This window comes from Vigna unguiculata, chromosome 1 (genome assembly GCF_004118075.2).
Source record: "Vigna unguiculata cultivar IT97K-499-35 chromosome 1, ASM411807v1, whole genome shotgun sequence".
In the NCBI taxonomy this organism is placed as follows: domain Eukaryota; kingdom Viridiplantae; phylum Streptophyta; class Magnoliopsida; order Fabales; family Fabaceae; genus Vigna; species Vigna unguiculata.
Window position 1 is genome coordinate 642,667 of NC_040279.1, and position 20,380 is coordinate 663,046.

At 32.7% G+C, this 20,380-nt stretch overlaps 3 protein-coding genes across 4 annotated transcripts; 1 reads left to right on the plus strand and 2 right to left on the minus strand.

Annotated features, from left to right (window-relative positions):
- Positions 1-674: 674 nt before the first annotated feature.
- LOC114186121 (WPP domain-interacting protein 2) lies at positions 675-4,489 on the minus strand. Its single transcript, XM_028074152.1, has 3 exons — positions 4,349-4,489; positions 3,100-4,138; positions 675-1,575 (listed from the first exon to the last, which is right to left on the minus strand). The coding sequence occupies exons 2-3, from the start codon at positions 4,109-4,111 to the stop codon at positions 881-883; spliced, it is 1,707 nt and encodes a 568-aa protein (XP_027929953.1). The 5' UTR covers positions 4,112-4,138; positions 4,349-4,489; the 3' UTR covers positions 675-880.
- A 1,512-nt stretch (positions 4,490-6,001) lies between these two features.
- Positions 6,002-11,214, minus strand: LOC114184412 (molybdopterin synthase sulfur carrier subunit). 2 transcript variants are annotated; one of them, XM_028071727.1, is made up of 3 exons: positions 11,123-11,214; positions 8,013-8,298; positions 6,002-6,715 (listed from the first exon to the last, which is right to left on the minus strand). In XM_028071727.1, the coding sequence occupies exon 3, from the start codon at positions 6,704-6,706 to the stop codon at positions 6,398-6,400; it is 309 nt and encodes a 102-aa protein (XP_027927528.1). In that variant the 5' UTR covers positions 6,707-6,715; positions 8,013-8,298; positions 11,123-11,214; the 3' UTR covers positions 6,002-6,397. The 2 variants fall into 2 exon arrangements, with proteins under 2 accessions (XP_027927528.1, XP_027927525.1); XM_028071724.1 differs by having other exon boundaries at positions 6,002-6,777.
- A 4,426-nt stretch (positions 11,215-15,640) lies between these two features.
- Positions 15,641-19,759, plus strand: LOC114173117. The gene is made up of 2 exons (XM_028057346.1): positions 15,641-16,065; positions 16,190-19,759. Exon 2 carries the CDS (start codon positions 16,674-16,676, stop codon positions 19,635-19,637), a length of 2,964 nt encoding a protein of 987 aa, XP_027913147.1. The 5' UTR covers positions 15,641-16,065; positions 16,190-16,673; the 3' UTR covers positions 19,638-19,759.
- The last annotated feature ends 621 nt before the right edge of the window (positions 19,760-20,380 follow it).

The window sequence follows — 20,380 nt, forward strand, 5'->3', positions numbered from 1 at the left end:
TTGATTTTAGAGCTTCTTGCTTGTTAATATGACTGTTTGTAATATCTATACTCCAGATTTTCATTTACCTTTTGAATTCTTCAGATTTTTATATTGTTTTCACTGTTTTGGTAATAATCTTGATGCAATTATATGAAGCATTGCATTTAAAGTGTATTTCTTGACAAGTGTATCAAGTTCTTTATGTCTTAAGATTTAGGATTATTAAAGTATCCTTATAATTCTGTAAACTCTTTTGATATAGTATAAATTTTGTAAGCTCATATTGCTTAAAAGAAAATTGGATGTAAATTCTAATTGAATTAAACCGGTATAAATGGGTGTGTTTTGTTCTCTCTTCAATCTTGCTTTTCATTGGTGTGTTTTGTTCTCTCTTCAACCTTGCTTTTCTTTGATAGTTTGAAAAAGTTCAAATAAAAAGCATCTCAATGTAACTTGGAAATTGTACAAAAATATTTTTAATTTTTGAAAAACCAATTCACCCAACCCCTCCCCCCTCCCCACTCTTGGTTTGTAAACATTTTTTTTAGATATTTATCTAATCAATATTATTATCAATGATAAGGTAGTTAATTTATGTAATAATTACCATAAAAATGATATCAAGACAAGATTATTTCCAATCAATTAACCATGTATTAAAACTAACTACAGGAAGAAGAAGAAGAAGAAACTTACAATAACAATTGTTTAGTAAAGCACAAATTACAAGGGGCTGTGCACAAAATCATAATAGAACAAAGAGAGGAAAATACAAGCCTCTCCCCCTACCCAGAGAAAGAAGGGTCAGTTTTATATTATAACAACGGAATTTTACATTCAAAGATCAGCCAAAAAAAGAACTTTTGAGATTGCACAAAATGAACCTAATTTTGCAGACCTAAGTGGGTACAACCATCCCAGAATTGGGTGATAACTGTAACAGAAAAAGCCAAAAGAAGAAAACTAAAAATATGATCTGTAAGAAAAGATAAAATGTAAGCTTACATACTCTTTTCTGCAGCACAAAAGACTCCTGAACAACTACACTATCACCACAATATTTTTCCAACTCTTCTGCTTTGTTTTTCAGAACTGAAGCCTTACCCTCTGCATCTACAAGTTTGTCAAGAACCTGCGCTTGAGTTTCAGACAGTTTCTCTTGTTCTTCCAATAATGTCTGTTGGATACTTGCTCCATCCTTCAGTTTCTGCGTTGCCTTTGAGATGGCTAGGTATTCAATCTCAGCTTCAATCTTCAGCCGGAAAAGGCCCTCGATCTCTTCACCAGAAATCTTTACACTACTCAAGGATGTTTCAAGTTCAGCAATCCTGGAGTCTTTCAGAGCAAGCACACCCTGTAATTCCTCCAACTTGCCTTCCAAAATATTTATATTTTGTGTCAGGCTCAATACCTGAGGATCTGAGGAACTCGAAGTAGTTTGTTTAATTTCTTCAGCACCAGAATGATCAGAATGGCTTGATTTATTAAGTCCAAGATCAACAGTAGTACCAGCAGATGCACTGCTACACTTGGCAGAGTCGTCAACATCCGGTGAAAGGGATTCAATCCCAATCTCCCTGAATTTCTGGAGTTCTGCAAGAGTATATGTGGATTGATCGTCAGCAATGGCACATCTATATTAGTTCTTCCTACTTTTAAACCACTTAACAGAAAAGAAGGAACTTTAACATACCATAATAAATTACTAAAGAAAAAATTTGTTGTTTCTCAGTATTATGCAATTAATCTACTTTCGGCATCAACACAAGCAAAACCTAAATAGATTGAAGGAAATGTTATAATATATATAGTCATTAATTATTTAAGTAAAACAAATTTAAATATAAATGAGAAATAGAAAACAGCACATGCTTTTCCAACAGATAATAGTTCAGATAGGGTAGGAAGGTAGAATTGTAGAAAGTAGCTTAAAAGTCAATAACCTATCTTTCAGTGTATATCCCGTTGGTGATGTCATAAATGATGTATTTGACCATTTAATAGTACCAAGAAAAATGAGCTGATCTAGAATTCATATACACTCTGAATACATGGATTTGACTCAAACAAGTAGAGGTAATGTAATCTTAGTCGTTAATGAAAACATTACTGGTCGATCTTCCTGTGATTGCATGATTTGTTGTGCATGCACACTAAATATTAACCATTAAGCATAGATTTTCTAATTAACATCTAAGAATATGACCTACCCTCCATGAAGGAGTTGGTCACTTTTACAGGTGCTAGATCATGAATAAATAATCAACAGCCAATATCACAGTGCCACGACAAACAAGCTAGTTTTGAAAAGAAACATAAAAGTAATACATTATGCATGGTGGTCTTACTAAAAAACAAAGCTTTAATAAAAGAAATATAAGCGAACTGTGAACAAAAGCAAGAGGACAACGGGTTTTAAATTTAATATTAGAGGACTATTTGATTTATGAAGAAGGTTTACAAAGGAGACTAGAGTAGACCTGAAGACCATCACATATTTAAAGTATATAATAAATTAATCAAGTTTAAAAGAATACAAACTGTAAGGAAACAGAATATTGATCATTCAATGATTTAGTTCACAACACATTCAGATCCATTGGATAAGCCTCAACCACATACCACGTATAATTTATTAGTGAAATATTTATGGAATGTCCAAAATTATACCAAAAACTGCCAACTGCTACTCAAACTAAAATGATAGATTTGTTTTCAAACAAGAATAGACTCCTTCATGCAATAACACCCTTCACTATTCCACATGCAAGGTGCTCAAGGGATCAAATTCGTTAAAATGAACCAAATCAATGGTATCCTCTTGTTGAGTTTAGAAAAATATAAAATCATAATGTTTAAAATGTTGAGGTTCAATCAGACCGAAACGTATTACGTAAGTCATTCCATTAATATCTACTGTTATAGCTTAATTGACAGCTGAATTAAATCATGCAGCAGAATCCAATAGTCATGAAACTGCTATTAAGGTAATATTTGCAGCATAAATTTTCTAAAGGATTATAAAACAAAGAAGCATAACAATATCAGTTGCAAAATGGTGCAAGAGAAATATTCACAGAAAAGATCAAGCTTTCCAGAAAAATCGAAAGGACAAACCTTGTTGAAGTGCTTCCTGGACAGCCTGAAGACTGTTAACTGATTCAATTAAGGGATCTTCAACGGACGATGGTTGGTTGTTCACACTTTTTTCTTCTGTAACATCCCAAGACAAATTTGTAGCCAAATTCTCCGGTAGAAGATCTTCATCCTCAACAATATTTTCGTTGCCATAACCAGCTTCAACTCCCTCAGTGAAATGTTCACTAACGTGTGCTTCACCGCTATTAACTCCATCATAAATATTTGTCCTACCACTGTGTTTTCCATTACTGGTAACTGAAAAAGCACCCTGCTTAAAGTTGGAGCTTCTAGAATCAGATTCCAAACTAGAGAAAGAATTTTCTTTCTCAATTTGCACTCTTCCACCTCCTCCTGGTTTCTTAGTGCTTTCAGTCCGTCCCTTCCCCTGTTGAACTCGTTGAGCCGAGTTTGCTAAATGCTTTGAATTCGCATTCTTACTACGGTTTTTCTCTGGCCTCAACTTGGGCTCACTAGCCGCCGTAGAAGACTTGCTACTCCGATCCTCGCTATTCTCGGAATCAGTTCCAACAGCAAAACCAGATCCAAGTGCGTATCTAGAATCCGAACTCGAACCATGAATCACATTGCCGTCAGAAAACACTACATTCCCAAACATATTCGAAGATCCATCGCTTTTCTCCTTAACATCACGCACAAAAGGCTGTTTTCCACTCAAATTGGCATTGCCAGACAACCCCCTCTTCAAGACTTTGCTAGAATCAGCACTTGGATTCGGATCCTTAACAACATTTCTCCGAATTCTCTTCCATTTCTTCAACCCAACCCCCTTTGTCGGTGTACCTTTGGAATTCACTCCTTCCCCACTATCCACTTCAACTTCATCGACCGTTCCCTTTTGATCCAACCCGTTGACACCCGAATTTCCCTCGAATCCCAACCCAGTCTTCTCGTTTCCATAGGAACCACCGTTTCCATTTCCATCATGATTCACTTCGTTCTCTTCCACGGATTCGCTACCCAAATCCATGATCAGTTTCTACCCTCTTTTCTAAATCTGGACATGGAGATCAAAACCCACTTAAAATTAATTGCCGTTGAAACAGCAAATGAAATGAGAATTCAAGAACTTCAATACAAAAGCAACAAGAAAAATAACTCAAAAAAAATGAGGAAAAAAAAACGGCTTTTTAAAATAAGCAATCGAAAAATTGAATGAGAGAGAGAAAGTGAAAAAAGAAGAGCATCTATGAATTAGAGTAATTACCTTCATAAACGAAGTCCTTGGATTGGACACGGAAACCCTAAAATTTGGGATTTTGATGGGAATTGTTGTTTTATAGGCAGAGAAGGGATCGAACGTAGGAAGTGAAATATAACATTTTTAAATTAACTATATATTTATGGACATACAAATCATTGCATTCCTTTACTAAAATTTTCATTATTTTTCTCTTCTGAATTTTATAATGATTTAGTTAAGTCTCGTTAGCTTATTATTTATTAAATTGCATAATTTACACTTATTAAGGAAATAAATGGATGTTACAATATTTTTAAGTATAATTGTTATTTAACTCAACACTTATCATTAAATTGCACTGTGGAAGGCAGAACATTAATTACTAATTACACATATTTAATCATTAATATTAATAGAACCGAGTTTGTAGAAAAAAAGTTAAATTAGGTTGAGATAATAAATTATGCTTTAAATTCTTTCGAACAATATAGTGACAATTTAATATCTAATCATAGATTGAATAATTTAATTAAATAAATAATAATTGATTTGATAAAAAGCTGAAACAGCGACAATGAGGAACGTGGGCCACATGGAGATGGTGGCCCACAGTCATATCATATCATGGAAGCAGTGTACCTGGATCACAGATTCTTCACTGCAACATAATTTTAAAAAATAAATATACTTTTAGTTAATATGCACTTTTAATAAAATTTAATATCTTTAATAGAAAAGGTAAATCTTTTCAACACAGTAAATCTACTTTTTATCATTCATAAATAAATTTTTTAAAAAAGTGATTATTATTATTTTATGGTCACTGCCAAAACAAGTATCTTCTCGTGAGAGTGTATAAAATACATATCAAATTAGAGAAAGAAATATACGAAAATATCTGTATACTGCGTAATATATTTTCTCACCTTTTTTGTAAATATTGTATTTTTAATCCTTGTCTTTTTTATTATATTTACTTTGACTTTTAATTTTTTAAATAAAATATGGTATTACTTTCTAAAGTATTAATTCATATGTAATGTCTTAATCTTTTATTTTTGTGTTTGTAAAATTAAAATATATCCATTTAGTCAATTTGAGCACAATAAACTTTGTTGAATAAGTGATAAATTTGGTTGAAAACTTCTTTTTGACTTTAACCAAATTGATAGTAAACATTCAGAAAAGTAATAATAAAAGAAGTGTATGGCAAATAATATATTAGTTATTGTAGCAAATTATGTTAACATCAAAGTTTTGTTGAATAGTCAATTGAAAACTACAACAGCATCATAGGATTTGACAGAAAACTGGGTGCTGTGTAATTGTTGGGGGAAAAAATCGTAATATTCAATAACAAAACATCATCTTATTGATGAATGAGGCTTTAATGGATCATAAAAGCTTAGTAATCATACAAAAAAACTCGGATAAATCTCTACAGAACTTAACAAGCCCTACCAAGACTTGTAATTCAGTTCAAATTTCAGTTGTAGGTACAGCAATTTCGATGTTGCTCTCATCTTCCTGAGAGAACCTCTATTCCTAAAAACACTTTTAAGTATAAAAAGAACATCGTATTTTTATTCATTTCAAGGCATGGACACTTTTCCAATAATAAATCGAAAAAGGGAAAAGAAAAACATTTTCCATAAAGCTAAAATAGAATGCCACATGTGTAAAATGAAATTTTCTCATTTTCACTTGAAGAAAGAAAAGTCTCAATGTTGGATTACAATAAATCCAGCATTAAAATCTATCACTACACTTGTTTAGGTTCACAAATTACAACAGTTCTAATAGTAGGGTAATTTCATAGAGTGCTTTCCAAGAGGTCGAGCCCTTTCGTTAAATTATTACTTTTCAATAACTTCATGATTAAACCGTTTACTAAGAAAACTTAGTGGTCTCCACATAAATGTTTAGAAAGGTTAACCTCTTGGGATTGCACATCAATAAAATTACCCTAAGATGAGATATAAACTTATTAGCATTTACTCAAATTCTTCTTTTTTTTCAGAATATTTACTGCAGTACAAAAAGTAGAAGTACCCTGCACTGATATTAAGTTGTTCAGCCACCACTAATTGGAGGTATTATGGCCAACTCATCTGCGTCTTTAACAATGCTTGACTCGGTTGTATACTCCTCATTCAGAGCCAAGACCATACACCCTCTGATTTCTTCCAAACCTGGAAACTTCACCACAAGCTTTTTCAAACAATCGTGAGTAGTACTTCCAGATGGCAACTCCAATGGCATCTCACTCAAGCCAGTGAGATCACGTGCTCTAGCAAAAAACAACACTTTTATCTTCACTAGAGAACTTCCGTTCTTGCTCCGAGTGTCATCTTCCTCCAAAATCTTAGTATCTCCTTCCATCAGAGATCACTTTTCAGCTTACAGCAAGTTGTTAGAGACAAACTAGTACTTGCAAGACAAGTTTCTGCAAACTGCAGAAAACTCAATGACAACACAGATCAATGTTTTTATTTATTTATTCCCTGCTAAAATAAATCGGAAACAATTCAACCAAAAACATATTTGGCTACTAAAAATATTAAAATGAATAATATCCTAGTCATCTAACTGAAAAAATCTATAGTGAACATGAAAACATGCTTCTTGAAGTGAATGCCAATGAAAATTGCCAAAGGAAATTTTAACTAAGGACCTGTCTTTACATCTTTCCTGTCCTTATATTTAGTGCTCTGCCAAGTATAGGGAATAGAAACTTATTGGGCAAAATGGTTTAGAATTAGTGGGGGGCAAACATTTAGTTATTTTATCATTATTGAATTCATTCCCTTTAAAGTTATGAGCAAAAGTACAACTGCTGTTCAGACTACAGAGTAATAATATGCAGAACCTGTGGACCAGCTTTTAAAGCAAAGTGGTATACTATACAATGATATGGAATAACGGGTAACCTAGCGCACAAAAGTTCCCATTTACCCAGGTCTTGGGCCTTGAGCAAAGAGAAAACCTGAGTGAAAAGAAGTCATAGTTGGAGGTCTTGGGAGATAGAAAACACGCAAGCGAAAAGAAGAAGCCATAGTTGGAAACCAGTAAGCGTAGAGAAAGCCAGATTGAAGAAGTAAAAAAAAAGGAAGAGAAATTGGTAGACAGATCCAAGAAGCGCAAAAAGAATGACGCAGAACCGCATGAGAGGGACAAGCCATTAAGAAGACCTTCTTGTTGAAAATATTATTTTATGCATCTGAATGTAAAATTGGATTGAAGGAGTAATTTTTGTGAATCTTTGTAAATCCTTTACATGGTTACAAGGTGCTTGTAAAAATGTACGAACCATAAATTTTGTCTTACAATGTTCAAGGTGGGTTTGTCAATGTGCTGCATAATTCTAGTTTAGTTTACCATTCAAATCATTGAAGTGTAAATGCAATTTCAGATCACAAGTTGATTACACTAAGATACTTGATTTCCACTTAACAATCTACTTTATTAAAAAATAGCAATTCACATCAATACATAACATCTTTCAATTGTAATTTAAAAATATTCATGAAGGCCGCAGGACAAGAGTCCTAGGCAGCGGCGCCACCGGCTGTTTATGAAAATTTCACATCAAAGAAGGATTCACAATTTTGAAACTAAAGAACTTATTGAAGAGCACAAAGTATAGTTGATGTACTTTAAGAGAAGCATGAATGAAATAAAAACTGACCTGGAAAACGTTCGCTAAGGTGAGGAATGATGCGTTGAAGTTGTGAGGCTCAGCGCTACCACAGTGCGAAGTAATCTTCAATGGCTTCGCTAGGGTTTCTCTCTTTCTTTCTCTTCTGCGTAGCGTAACGTTGGCGAATGAACGGAAACAAACAAAATACAGTGATTGCCTTTGCCCCTGCCACAGACTCCGGCCAAGAACCAAAGCTTTATTAATGGGCTTCTACTTTGGGCCAATCATCTTTTAACTTACTTACGTACCACTTTCATACCTCCTTTTTGCACCCCTAAATGTAGAGGAATTATTAAAATATAATTTGTCCGTCGTTTAAATAAAAAATCTCATTCTTTTTTAAATACATTGAAGATATTTTAGAAAATTTAGAATAGTCTATCCAAAAGCCGTAATTTACGAATTAGGTACTTAAGAATGGTTTTTCTAGAATTATAATATTTTTAGATTATGTAATAAGAATCTATATTATAAAATCACTTAATACGGGAAACTTTAGCATTACACAATAAAATATAATGGAATTATAATGTAAAGTTTTGATGGTTTAACACTCCTGTATGTTTAAAATGGCACTTGAGTTCGAGTCTCTAACGCAAGCAACACATTATACAGTAAATGTTGTCCAACGGTTACAATATGTAGACTCAAACTTTACTTAAAAAAGTTACACTGAATTGGAAAAAAGCACAAAATTTTAAAAATGAAAGCTCTACTTGTTTTAGATTTATAGAACAATCAACATAACACAATCTCAGTTAATGTAGCTCAACTTAATATATAAGTGGTGACAGAAACAAGAACTATGCATAAATAGCACTGGTTTCGACAAAAATATGGGTCAAGAACTAAAATAAGACGAGGTTCACAGTTAAATTGAAGGCTCATATCTAACACTTCTAAAATAGAAAAGATCCAAATCTGACATCCAAACGGGTTATGATCGTAATCAAGTGTATTACCAAAACCATAACACAACATGCAAGTTCAAATGATTTATGGGTAAAAATTTGAAGCAACCTCACATTGATGTTGTAGAAAACCAGTTAGTTGGCTTGATGTTAAGACAAATAAATCGCAGTCTACGACTCAAATATAACAAGAATGATTGAAAACTATCGCAATGAGACAACTCCATAAAATTGATGCATGAGAGCCTCAAACCTCGAACACTTTAACTCTGACCTACAAACCAACCTTCAATAAAATAATTTGAAATTCTCTTCACATGCTATCATCCTTATCCTCAACTTCAATTAATTATAAATACAGTCAGCCCCAGGTAAAACAAGTACATAAACAAGATAATTATATTAACAGACACAATAACAGAAACATCAATAACCATTACCTCCCTCTTTTTCTAAAACAAAAGACCAAACCATTCATCAAACATCTTACAAGCATACACACCCCTATTCCCATAAAAATTACTTAGACAAACAACTTCACAAATATAATCCATTTATCATGCAACAAGACAATAGAACAATAATAAGAAACAAATTAGGCACGAAGTCTAAAACATTAAATTAGGCATCTTATGTTTCAAAAAGTACGAAATGGCCCTTACAGAAACTGGCTCAGATTATTGAAATAAAACTGCCTAATTCCCAATCCCTAGTGGCCCCCATCCCTCTCATAACAAGACACTTTTCTCTTTCCACCTCTCCTGTTATTTATAGGCAATCTGCCTAAATTCCTCGCTATCTCAGCCAAAAAAAAAAACAAATGATATTAACAATTAACAAACAAACTGACACTCCAAACAGCCCCTAAATCAAGCTCCTGGCCAATAACATTTATCTATCACATCAGTAATTCCAGGTTCTTATTATCTGTTCGAAGTAAAAATGAACTGTCTTCAGCCTTCACGTGTTACATTATTGTTATGATATTGGATATATTCAAATCTGCAGAAACTCCATGCAAACTGCTACAGTTATTCAATACACACAAACTCATAAGAAGAAAACAACTAATTTTGAAAGGATTTGTTTCAGGTCTGAATTATACAGTATGCTCTGAATGTTCAATTTTACTTGTTACTCTAGTTGTTCTGATGACCACCAAGTTCTGTAATTAAATAGTTAGTGTGCTCTGAATTATACAGTGTGCTCTGAATGTTCAATTTTACTTGTTACTCTGGTTGTTCTGATGACCACCAGGTTTTGTAATTAAGTAGTTAGCATTGGTTATTCTTTCATAACAACTGAAAGGAAGTTTACCTGATTCAGTGTTGGAATGCTAAAATAGAATATGATTTGGTTTATATATCAAGCCTTTCGTTTAGAATATTAGCAAACAAAAAAAATATTTGATTTTACAAATTTGCATTTCAACGTTTTAGTTTTAGCAATCTCGTAAAATATGGTGAGATTTTGACACCCATAACATAGAGTCATGGGGCCTAGACAAAGTGACATGACATGTTTGCTAAAAAGTGGTCACATAGATCAGTAATAACCATAATCCAATGAAAAAGCTTTTGTTTGAAGCTTTCCGGTTGGAGAACATTAAGCAGTGTAACTTCAACCTTCCAAGGAAAAGATAATGGTTGAAGATAATGAAAAGGGTATCACGATCGTACATTACACACAATTATTATACAAATTTTATACAGGCAGCATATATGATTAGAAAATAGAAAACCATTTTTCTGAGTGAGAGAAGGAAATCTAGGTCATACAACCACATATCTATAATCTATCATGCTTCCTCCATATGCCGCAATACCAACTACCATATGTATATGATGGATTTTTTACTGGCCTTCACAATCTGCCATCTAGTACACTAATCTTATGAACACAGTGTCAGAGTCCAGTTTCTATAGTTCACTTCTGCTAACTTTTCCAATGAGTTATAGCACGAGGTATGAATCAATCTCACACCAAAAATCTGTACTAATCAAATGTTGATGTAATAATAATTCCACATAAATGAAACAGAGTGTTTACTCTTCAAACGGAACAACAAAAACCAAACTGGGAAACCTATAAATCAATATGAGAAACTGAATAAACAAAAACCAAAACCAAAGATCGAAATCCAACATGAACATGAAAACCCTAAATTAAACGAGAAAATAAACGAACCTGGAGAGAGAAAATGACGTTGGCGAAAGGGATCGTTCGTGAGAAAAAGATGATTTACTCTGTCAAATTATCTTATCCAAACACGCCGTTAAGTTATGTTATAACTTTTTCGTAAATAAATATACATTATTTTTATTTATGTAGTTTTATTTATATTATATAAAAAATTAAATTTATTATTTATCGTATTGTATCAAAATTGTGTTGTAATAAAAAATATTTAATTATATACAATTAATGATTATAAACACTTACCTCGTAATTGTTGGTTAAATACGAATAATTGTTTAAACCAAAAAACATTAGTTAGGATTGTTAAATGGAATAAAGTATGATAGTATATTAAAATTTTAAGTGGATAACATATTTTTAAAACGACACGAGATTTGTCTAATTTAGATATATGTTAAAAAAACAGAGTAGTTTATTGTGTTTTAAATTTTCATGAATAAAAAAAGTATTAATTAACAAGAAGTAGGGATAATGGAGATTTCTACCTGCAAACCCCAAGCCCAATGTTTTCTTCTTGCACCCACCCAATGTTTTCTTCCTGCATTTCATAGGTGAAATGACTTATTACCCTTTATTAAAAAATATGTAAAATCCTAATTTCATTTCAAGTTTTTCTAGGTCATTGTGCACGTCTATAGGTTTCATCGTGTGTGAGAAGCACCAACTTCTTCACCTCCATTGCGTCCATCCTAATACAAAATTATATTATTAATTGTATAATTTATAATATAAAACTATATTAATGATTATGTAATTTGGAATGCAACCTGGATCGTGGATTGTCTTCAAAATTTGCATTATATATTGTATAATCTGAAATGTAGTTTTATTCCAGATTATCTTCTAAATTTGTATTATAGATTGTACAATCAAAAATATAATTTTGTATTACAGATTATACAATCCATAATGTAATTTGTATTATACATTGTCTTCTAAATTTACATTATGAATTATACAATCTGATATGTAAACTTGCATTATAAATTATACAATCTAAAATGTAATTTACATTTTGGATTTTCTTCTAAATTTGCATTACAAATCCAATATATAAATTTGCTTTATGAATTGTACAATTTAAAATGTATATTTACATTTTGAATTGTACAATCCATAATGTATCTTTGCATTATGAAATCCAAAATGTATCTTTGCATTCTGAATTGTAGAATCCATTATGCAAATTTACATTCCATATTGGACAATTTGGAATGTGTAAAATTTATATTTTTGAATTTCGTATTGTGTAATCCGTAATGGAGCTCTAAGGAGCAACTTTGAGTTAAAAGATTTTTTACCTCAAGTAAAGGAAGTTAGTAATTTTAGAGTTTGTTATCTTGTTCATTTGTGTATATGTTGATCTTGGATGGAATGGTTGGATTGTTTGATTTTAAATTTCTTGATTTAGTTTAATATGTACTAAACATTGTTGAGTTAAAATTTGGATATGAATTGTGAAACATTGAGGGTGGATATATGAGTTTGTATGATTGGCTTTTAACTGGCCATTTTAAACTAAGTTAGTAATGATTTTGATTGAGATAATGGATAAAAATGCTCATTAAAGCCAATGGTATAATATGATATTCATATTTCTTTTCTGGTTTTTTTGTAGATTTGTTGGCAAGCCAAACCTCCATTAAACTAGCATTAAAAATAGGATCACAGAGAGCTTCAAAACCTTTCAATCACTAGGTCAGTCAGATCTTACATGGTGAGTTTAATTTAAACAATCTCCTAGAACCTAAGTCACTGGACGAGTGAATGAATCATGGAGCGAGAGTAAATTTCGGAAATGGTAGAGAGGCAAGAGAGGTTTGGTCATTGAGCGAGTCTAATTTCGCTGGAAAAATTTATATGTTTTTGGTTTTAGGCCTTGACTCATTGGACAAGTCACCTATTCGTTGAGCAAGTATATCCCCAATGGTAACTCGCTAAACGAGCAAGTGAATTTGCTGAGTGGGTTTGTGATTGTTTAAAAAGAGGTATGTTTGAAATATGGAAATTTTAATGAGAATTATCAATGTTATGGAATGGTTATGGTTTTAAGTGGTTGAAAGTATATTGAAACAATGAAATAATTGGTATTGAGATGTTGGGTGCATTATATGGATATGGTACTTCCTAAGGAGGAATGTCATATTGGTTAGTCTAGTGTTATGCATTGAGTAATGGTCCATATCGTGAAGTCAAGATAATTTTACTAAACACACCGACTTATATAGAGAATAGAGTTTATGTAATGAGAGTTAAAAGAGATTCCTATAGCAGAATTTAGGGTGAGAGACACCACTTATGACAATGCTATAAGTGAGTTAACCTCGTTATGAGAGTTTGAGACCTAGTAAATTTGGATCGATCTTAACATTTTATTTCATGATCACATGACAAGTGTATAACTTCATGAATATTCGGTTCAATGCATAAATATTTTTTAAATTGAGTCTATAATATATAATATATTATAGTAAGAGTTATAAAATTGAGAATGTATGTTATATGAATAAAGTGAGAATTGATATTTTTGTTTAAATATTATGGTTTTATAACATGTGGTATTATTAGTAGTTTTATATGTATATAGATGTTTTATGTGGTGTGACACATTCACACCGAAATTTGTGATATTCACCTAGAAACAACGTACTCTAAATTAGGATATTACATAATAATACATTTGGATGTTACATTATACATTTGTGACAGTTCATTTATCTAAATCAGCTTAATTAACTAATTAAAATTAATTAGGTCTCTTTCATCTTAATTTATGAGATAATTTAATAATTAGAGAAAATTAAGAAAGTCTAAATTATTGTTAAGATGTTTATTTCAAATAAAATATATTTATACAATCTTATATTAATCACAAATACACAAAATATCATATGGAAGTCTTAAAACGAAATAGATAACATGTTATAAAAGAAAATAAAGCTTATTCAAAAACTACTTCATTAAAGAAAGTACGTAAAATACTCTTAACATTTTTTTGAAAAGAATAATACAAATATAACTGAAAGATGTTTTTATGAAATAAATTACTTAGTAATTAAAATTAAAATTTATATACTAGCAATAAATTTTAGCACTTTTTAAATTTATCTTTCCTAAACATTTTGTATTACCTTTATTATCATATACTAGGTTCTAAGATAAATATAGTATCATAAATATAATATCATATGAAATAAAAATATTATGTTAAGATACATTTTAATTAGTTTTAAACCATTCAAAATGAAATACAATAAAATTTGTAGTTTTTATGAAATTATTAGTGTTTGGTTGACCAGTCGTTGGTCCAATTTCCAATAGATTCTCTTTCCAACTACAGTACTATACTAGCATAATAATTTTCTGCACTTCAAAATTAAAATCATTAAATCTCGCAGGAAATAAATGCATATTCGGAATAAATTCGAAGCAAATTTTTTGAGTATATTTAGCTTAAATTGAATTAAGGAATGACAATATTGTATAAATAAATTAACTTTATTTTGGTATGATAATTTTTTGTTAAAATTTAATAATAAATTATATAGAATTGTAGATTATCATAAAAATAATTATTATAGTCATATGTATGATTTTTTTAAAGGTTTAATAAAAATATTTTTTTGAAAAAAGTATTTGTTATAATTGGAATAATCCCTTTAAATTAATTCAGAATCCGTATTCAATTATTTCAATAAGTTAAACAATTGAATATAAATTTTGAAATATTAAATTTAAATTATATTGGATTGATTGAATTAGGCCTAATGCTACTCATTCTTTTCTTGTGAGAACTTTTCTCTTTTTCTTTTCAATTACAAAGATTTTTTCTTATATTTACTCAAAAATACTAATTTTTTTCTCGGCCTAAATAATATTTTTCTTCATGTAATCTAACACCTTTTTCTATTTTCGTTTTTCTTTTTCGTAATTTTTAGCCTTACTTCTTAATATTGTCAAATGTTTATTTTAAGAAAACATTTAATAACTTTACTAATAACAATATGCTACTAATTTAAATCTTAAAATCTACACTTTGTTAACACTCTAGAAGATATTTTAACAATAACTAATGTAAAGGAACAAAATAAAATAATTAAAAAGATGACATTAAATAAAAGAGCAGACTAAAATAAGGAAATGTTATTTTACATAGATAAAAAGATATTTAAGATTTAAACACAGTACATAAATTCAAATAAAATAAAACATTTTGATCTAAAAATAAAAACGAATATAATTCAAATAAGTTGAAAAAAAAACTATCTCATTTAAAATTGAAGTTATTTGAATATGTTGAACAAATTACATTACTCTTCTTTTAGTTGATAAAATGACTCAGGTTGTGATGTTATTTGAAAAATATAAATACATAATAATATTATAATATAAAGTTCAATTACTCAATTATTGATTATAAATTTGTTTGGAAAACATTAATTGATGAATTTTGAAACTTAAAATCGGTGAGGTGTGAAGAAAACTTTGATGTTTGTGCCATTGACAACTTTAACTGCAGGTGTTTTGATTTACAGCATGTGAAGATACAGAGCCAAGTGAATAAGACAAAATGAAAATTGCACTATACTGCATTAAACTATTACCATTGATTCTGCCATGAAAAGAAATAATAGTATTGAAATACTACACCATACTTGTTTTCATTAATTGTTATGTGTGCATTTGTTTTGGCAGAGAAAACAATATTATATGATCAATTCAAACTTGGGAGAATCAACCCCCATGTTAGATACTCTGCACATCTTCATAAAGGAGAGAGAAAAGGGTACCCTGGACTTTGACAAGGGCCATTACTTCTCTTCCTTTCAAAGGGTACCCTGAAGTTGAAGTTGAAGTTCAAGCAGAGACACAGAGAAGTAAAGGGCATTGAAAGTTTTGTTTTTTCAGCAAAAAAATGGTAGAAAAATGAGGTAACTTCATTGTTTTCAGAGCAGAAGTGTTAGCATTATCATACAAAAAAATGATTGGCTTAGTGATGTGAGAGTGACTTACATTTTCTGTGCTGATATTGTTGCTGTTTCCTTGCCACAACAGTAGTTGCGTGGCCAAACTGGAAGCTGAAACTCATCTCCCCACTTTCACATTCAAGCAAACACCTTGGATGCTTCACAACTCACACCACAACAATCAGTACAACTGCTATTGTTGTAGTACAACACACAGCTTCAGATGCTAAAATCCAAGTGATGAGTTTGTTTACCACATGCAGAACTCTTGTGTCTTAGCCTTTTACTGTTGGATTGCATTTATGTTTCCAGGACCAAACAAATGCTGTAGGGTCACAATCAGTGCCACACAGATACATTATTCAGGTCTTGGGTACTCTAGCAGCAAATAATAGGTTTTTTAAGACCTACCATGCCCCACAAAGACAATAGAAGAGCCTTTGCTAATTATTAAGAAACAAATGTTGCAGAGTGTAGAGTGTAGAGTAATATGCTATGTATATCCATGGTGAGATCTAGCCTAAAGGTCACTGCAACTGCCTTTGTTAGCCATCTTTGAAGAGTTTTTATTCATGGAAAGTGAAAGAGAGGACAACAACAAAGGCACTGATTCAACACACGCTGCCATCTCTAGCACACTTAAAATTAAGATTGTGAGCTGCAGCAAAAGTGGGGAGAGTTTAGACAACTCAAACTTACCCTCACCAAACATAAACAATGGCATAGAGTCATCACCTTATGGTTCTCCTCTTGTGTCACCACCTTCATCAGCATTTGTTTCTGCATTGCAGTCTCCATATATATCTCCAAGGGCCATTATTCCAGACCCACCTAATGGATCTCCTTTGGAAAACCAACCAGAACTACTAACAATAGCCACTTCCACCACCAACCCTTCCACCCCTGAAGATGTGCCTAGCAGTTCCTACACTCCCCCTTCTGATCAATATGAGTTCTCTGATGACGCTGCTGACACAAGGCTCAAGTATGTGACATGTGTTCCTGAACCGGCTCCTCCACGCATTTCATTCTCATTTCCAGTCCCTAGAATTTCCTTTGCAAAAGGCCCTATCTCACCTGCAACCAATGCCAAACTCAGAAGCTGTGATGTCTATATTGGGTTTCATGGCCAGAATCCCAACTTGGTGCGCTTCTGCAGGTGGCTCAAGTCTGAGCTTGAGCTTCAAGGGATCGATTGCATGCTTGCTGACAGAGCAAAGTACTCAGACAGTCAGAGTCATGAGATTGCTGATGGAGTCATTTGCTCAGTGGCTTTTGGAGTGGTGGTTGTTACAAGTTCCAGCTTCCTCAACCATTTTAGCATGGAGGAGGTGAGATTCTTTGCTCAAAAGAAGAACTTGATTCCCCTCTTGTTTGACACGGGACCTGCAGAAATTATGGCTCTTCTCAACTGCAAATCAATTGACAAAGAATGTAAAGAGGCAATAGATGGACTTATGAAGTGCAATGAATTCAATCTAGAAGCCAATGATGGTAATTGGCGAAGCTGCATAGCGAAAGCTGCTGGTATTTTAAGAGCAAGACTTGGTAGGAAGAATGCTGAGCAGAAGGATAATGTACAAGGACTTGAGAACTTACCCTTTCCAAGGAACACGTACTTTGTAGGAAGAGAGAAGGAGATTATGGAGATTGAGGGTCTTTTTTTCGGTCGAGGGAATGGCATGGAACAAGTCCAAGATCATTGTAAGGCATTCACCAAAGGAGAAGCTAGTGGAAGTGGACAATCTGAAGGCCTTGCAGATGAGGAAAGTGAACCAGTGATAGCTAGGTGTGGGAGGTATATCAGTCTAGAAATGGGGAGAAGCAAAGAACCAACTTTAGAGGCTTGGGTTGAACCGATCATGGGAAACAACTCTTTGAAGAGGTTGAAGAATAAGAAATCAAAGAGTGGAAACTACAAGAGCGTGTGCAGCAGTGTGATTTGCATTAATGGGGTTTCTGGGATTGGAAAGTCAGAGCTGGCACTAGAATTTGCTCATAGATATCACCAGAGGTACAAAATGGTCTTGTGGGTTGGTGGTGAAGCCAGGTATCTGAGGCAGAACTTATTGAACTTGTCTCTCAATTTGGGATTGGATGTTGGTGCTGATTCTGAAATGGAAAGGGGTAGGATTCGTAGCTTTGAGGATCAAGAATTTGAGGCATTCAAGAGAGTGAAGAGGGAACTGTTTGGTGAGACTCCTTACTTGCTGATAATTGACAATCTTGAGACAGAAGAGGAATGGTGGGAAGGGAAGGATCTGTATGACTTGATACCAAGAAACACAGGAGGAACACATGTGATCGTTACTACAAGATTGTCCAAAGTAATGAGCTATGATACGATTCAGCTTCCACCTTTGCCATTATCTGATGCAATGATTCTGATGATAGGAAGAAAGAGGAAAGAGTATTCGGCAGATGAGATAGACCTGCTTGAAAAAATCAATGAGAAACTTGGAAGGTTGAGCTTTGGTTTGTGGATGATTGGTTCACTGCTGGCTGAACTTTCAATAGGCCCTTCTTGTCTCTATGAGGCCATTAACCAGGTGCCACTGGATGAAGATTCAAACTCCTGCTATATGAGCATTGCAGAAGGGCAATGGTGCAAGAGCAACCCTTTTCTCATGAAGACCCTTCTCTTTTGTTTGGAAACTTTGGAGAAAACTAAAGCTAAAGGGAACCTCTTGGCCATAAGAATGCTCCTTGTAAGTGGCTGGTTTTCCCCTTCTCCCATTTCAGCCAGTTTATTAGCCAATGCAGCAAAGAGTATTCCTACAGTGGAAAACCGTCTCAAAAAGTGGACCAAATCTCTGAGCCTAACAAGTTGTTTATCACCACGGACATGGAAAAATGAAGAAGAATCAGCAATGATTCTTGTGAAAATGGGACTGGCTAGAAGGGCTAATCACCATGATGGATGTTGGCTTCATTTCCACCCCATAACACAAGCATTTGCCAAAAGAAAAGGTGGTTTGCAATATGCCAAAGCTGCAATTCAAGGAGTGAGGAAAATGGGAAGCCAAGTTAACTCAGATCATTTGTGGACCTCAGCTTTTCTTGTTTTTGGGTTCAAATCTGAGCCTCCTCTGGTGCAGCTGAAGGCAATTGACATGGTTTTGTACATCAAGAGAACAGCTCTTCCTCTAGCAATTCAAGCCTTCACCTCTTTCTCAAGATGCAACTCATCCTTGGAGCTCTTGAGGGTGTGCACCAATGCTCTTGAGGAAGTTGAGAAATCTTTTGTGTCTCAAATCCAAGATTGGTCTTCCCATGGTTCAGTTTGTTGGAAAAGGAGACTCCAAAGAGGCCAAAAAGTAGATGAATATGTGTGGCAGGATGTGACCTTGTTGAAGGCAACACTGCTGGAGACAAGAGCAAAGTTGCTAGCAAGAGGGGGGCATCTAGACAGTGCCAAGGAACTGTGCAGAACATGCATCAGTATCAGAACTGTGATGCTTGGCCATAACCATGCACAGACCTTGGCTGCTCAAGACACATTGGCAAGGTTGGTGAGAATGAGGAGTAAGATATGATGATGAGAGTGTGTTTGTTGTGTCATCACTTTTACTGTTAAAACTTCATACAAACAACACCTTCAGTGAAGTTGTGTAAATGTTGAATTTAGATTTTCTAATGGTTTTTTCTATGGTGTTTCTATGATGTACCTTTCTTTGAAATACACTAATAGACACTGATTTTAATGTTTTAAAGTATATTAAAAAAAATTTAATATATTAACATCAATGTACTTTTAATATTCAATAAAAAAAATGACACCACAAAATTAGTAGAGAATTTGAACATGTAGCAATAAACATCACTGTGTATGAATGTACTAATGTTCCTTGTGAACCTCAAAAAACAACCATTACTGTGGCAAATTGTTGTTCTTTGTTAGAGGCATTTACTGTAATGTTTGGAGAATCTGATAGTTGTTTTGAAGCACTATTACATTAAATTTTGAAAGTGAAAAAATGCAGAGTATGTCCCTCAAACTGTTGTCTTACAACCACTTTAATCCAAAATTTTAAACTGTAGTTTTTCTTTTAGTTTAATTATTTTAATTTCATTTTTACTTTCAATTATAATATTTTTTATATTGTGTATTTTACTATTACTATATTTAAAAAAAAATCTTAAATTTTAAATAAATAAAAATGACATTTGTTTTAAGTAAAAATCATACTTTCAAAGTACTAAAAAAATAATAAATAATGTAAATAGTGCAATGGTTGCAATATTAGAAGTATTGAAAATAGCAATAAAATAAAATTTT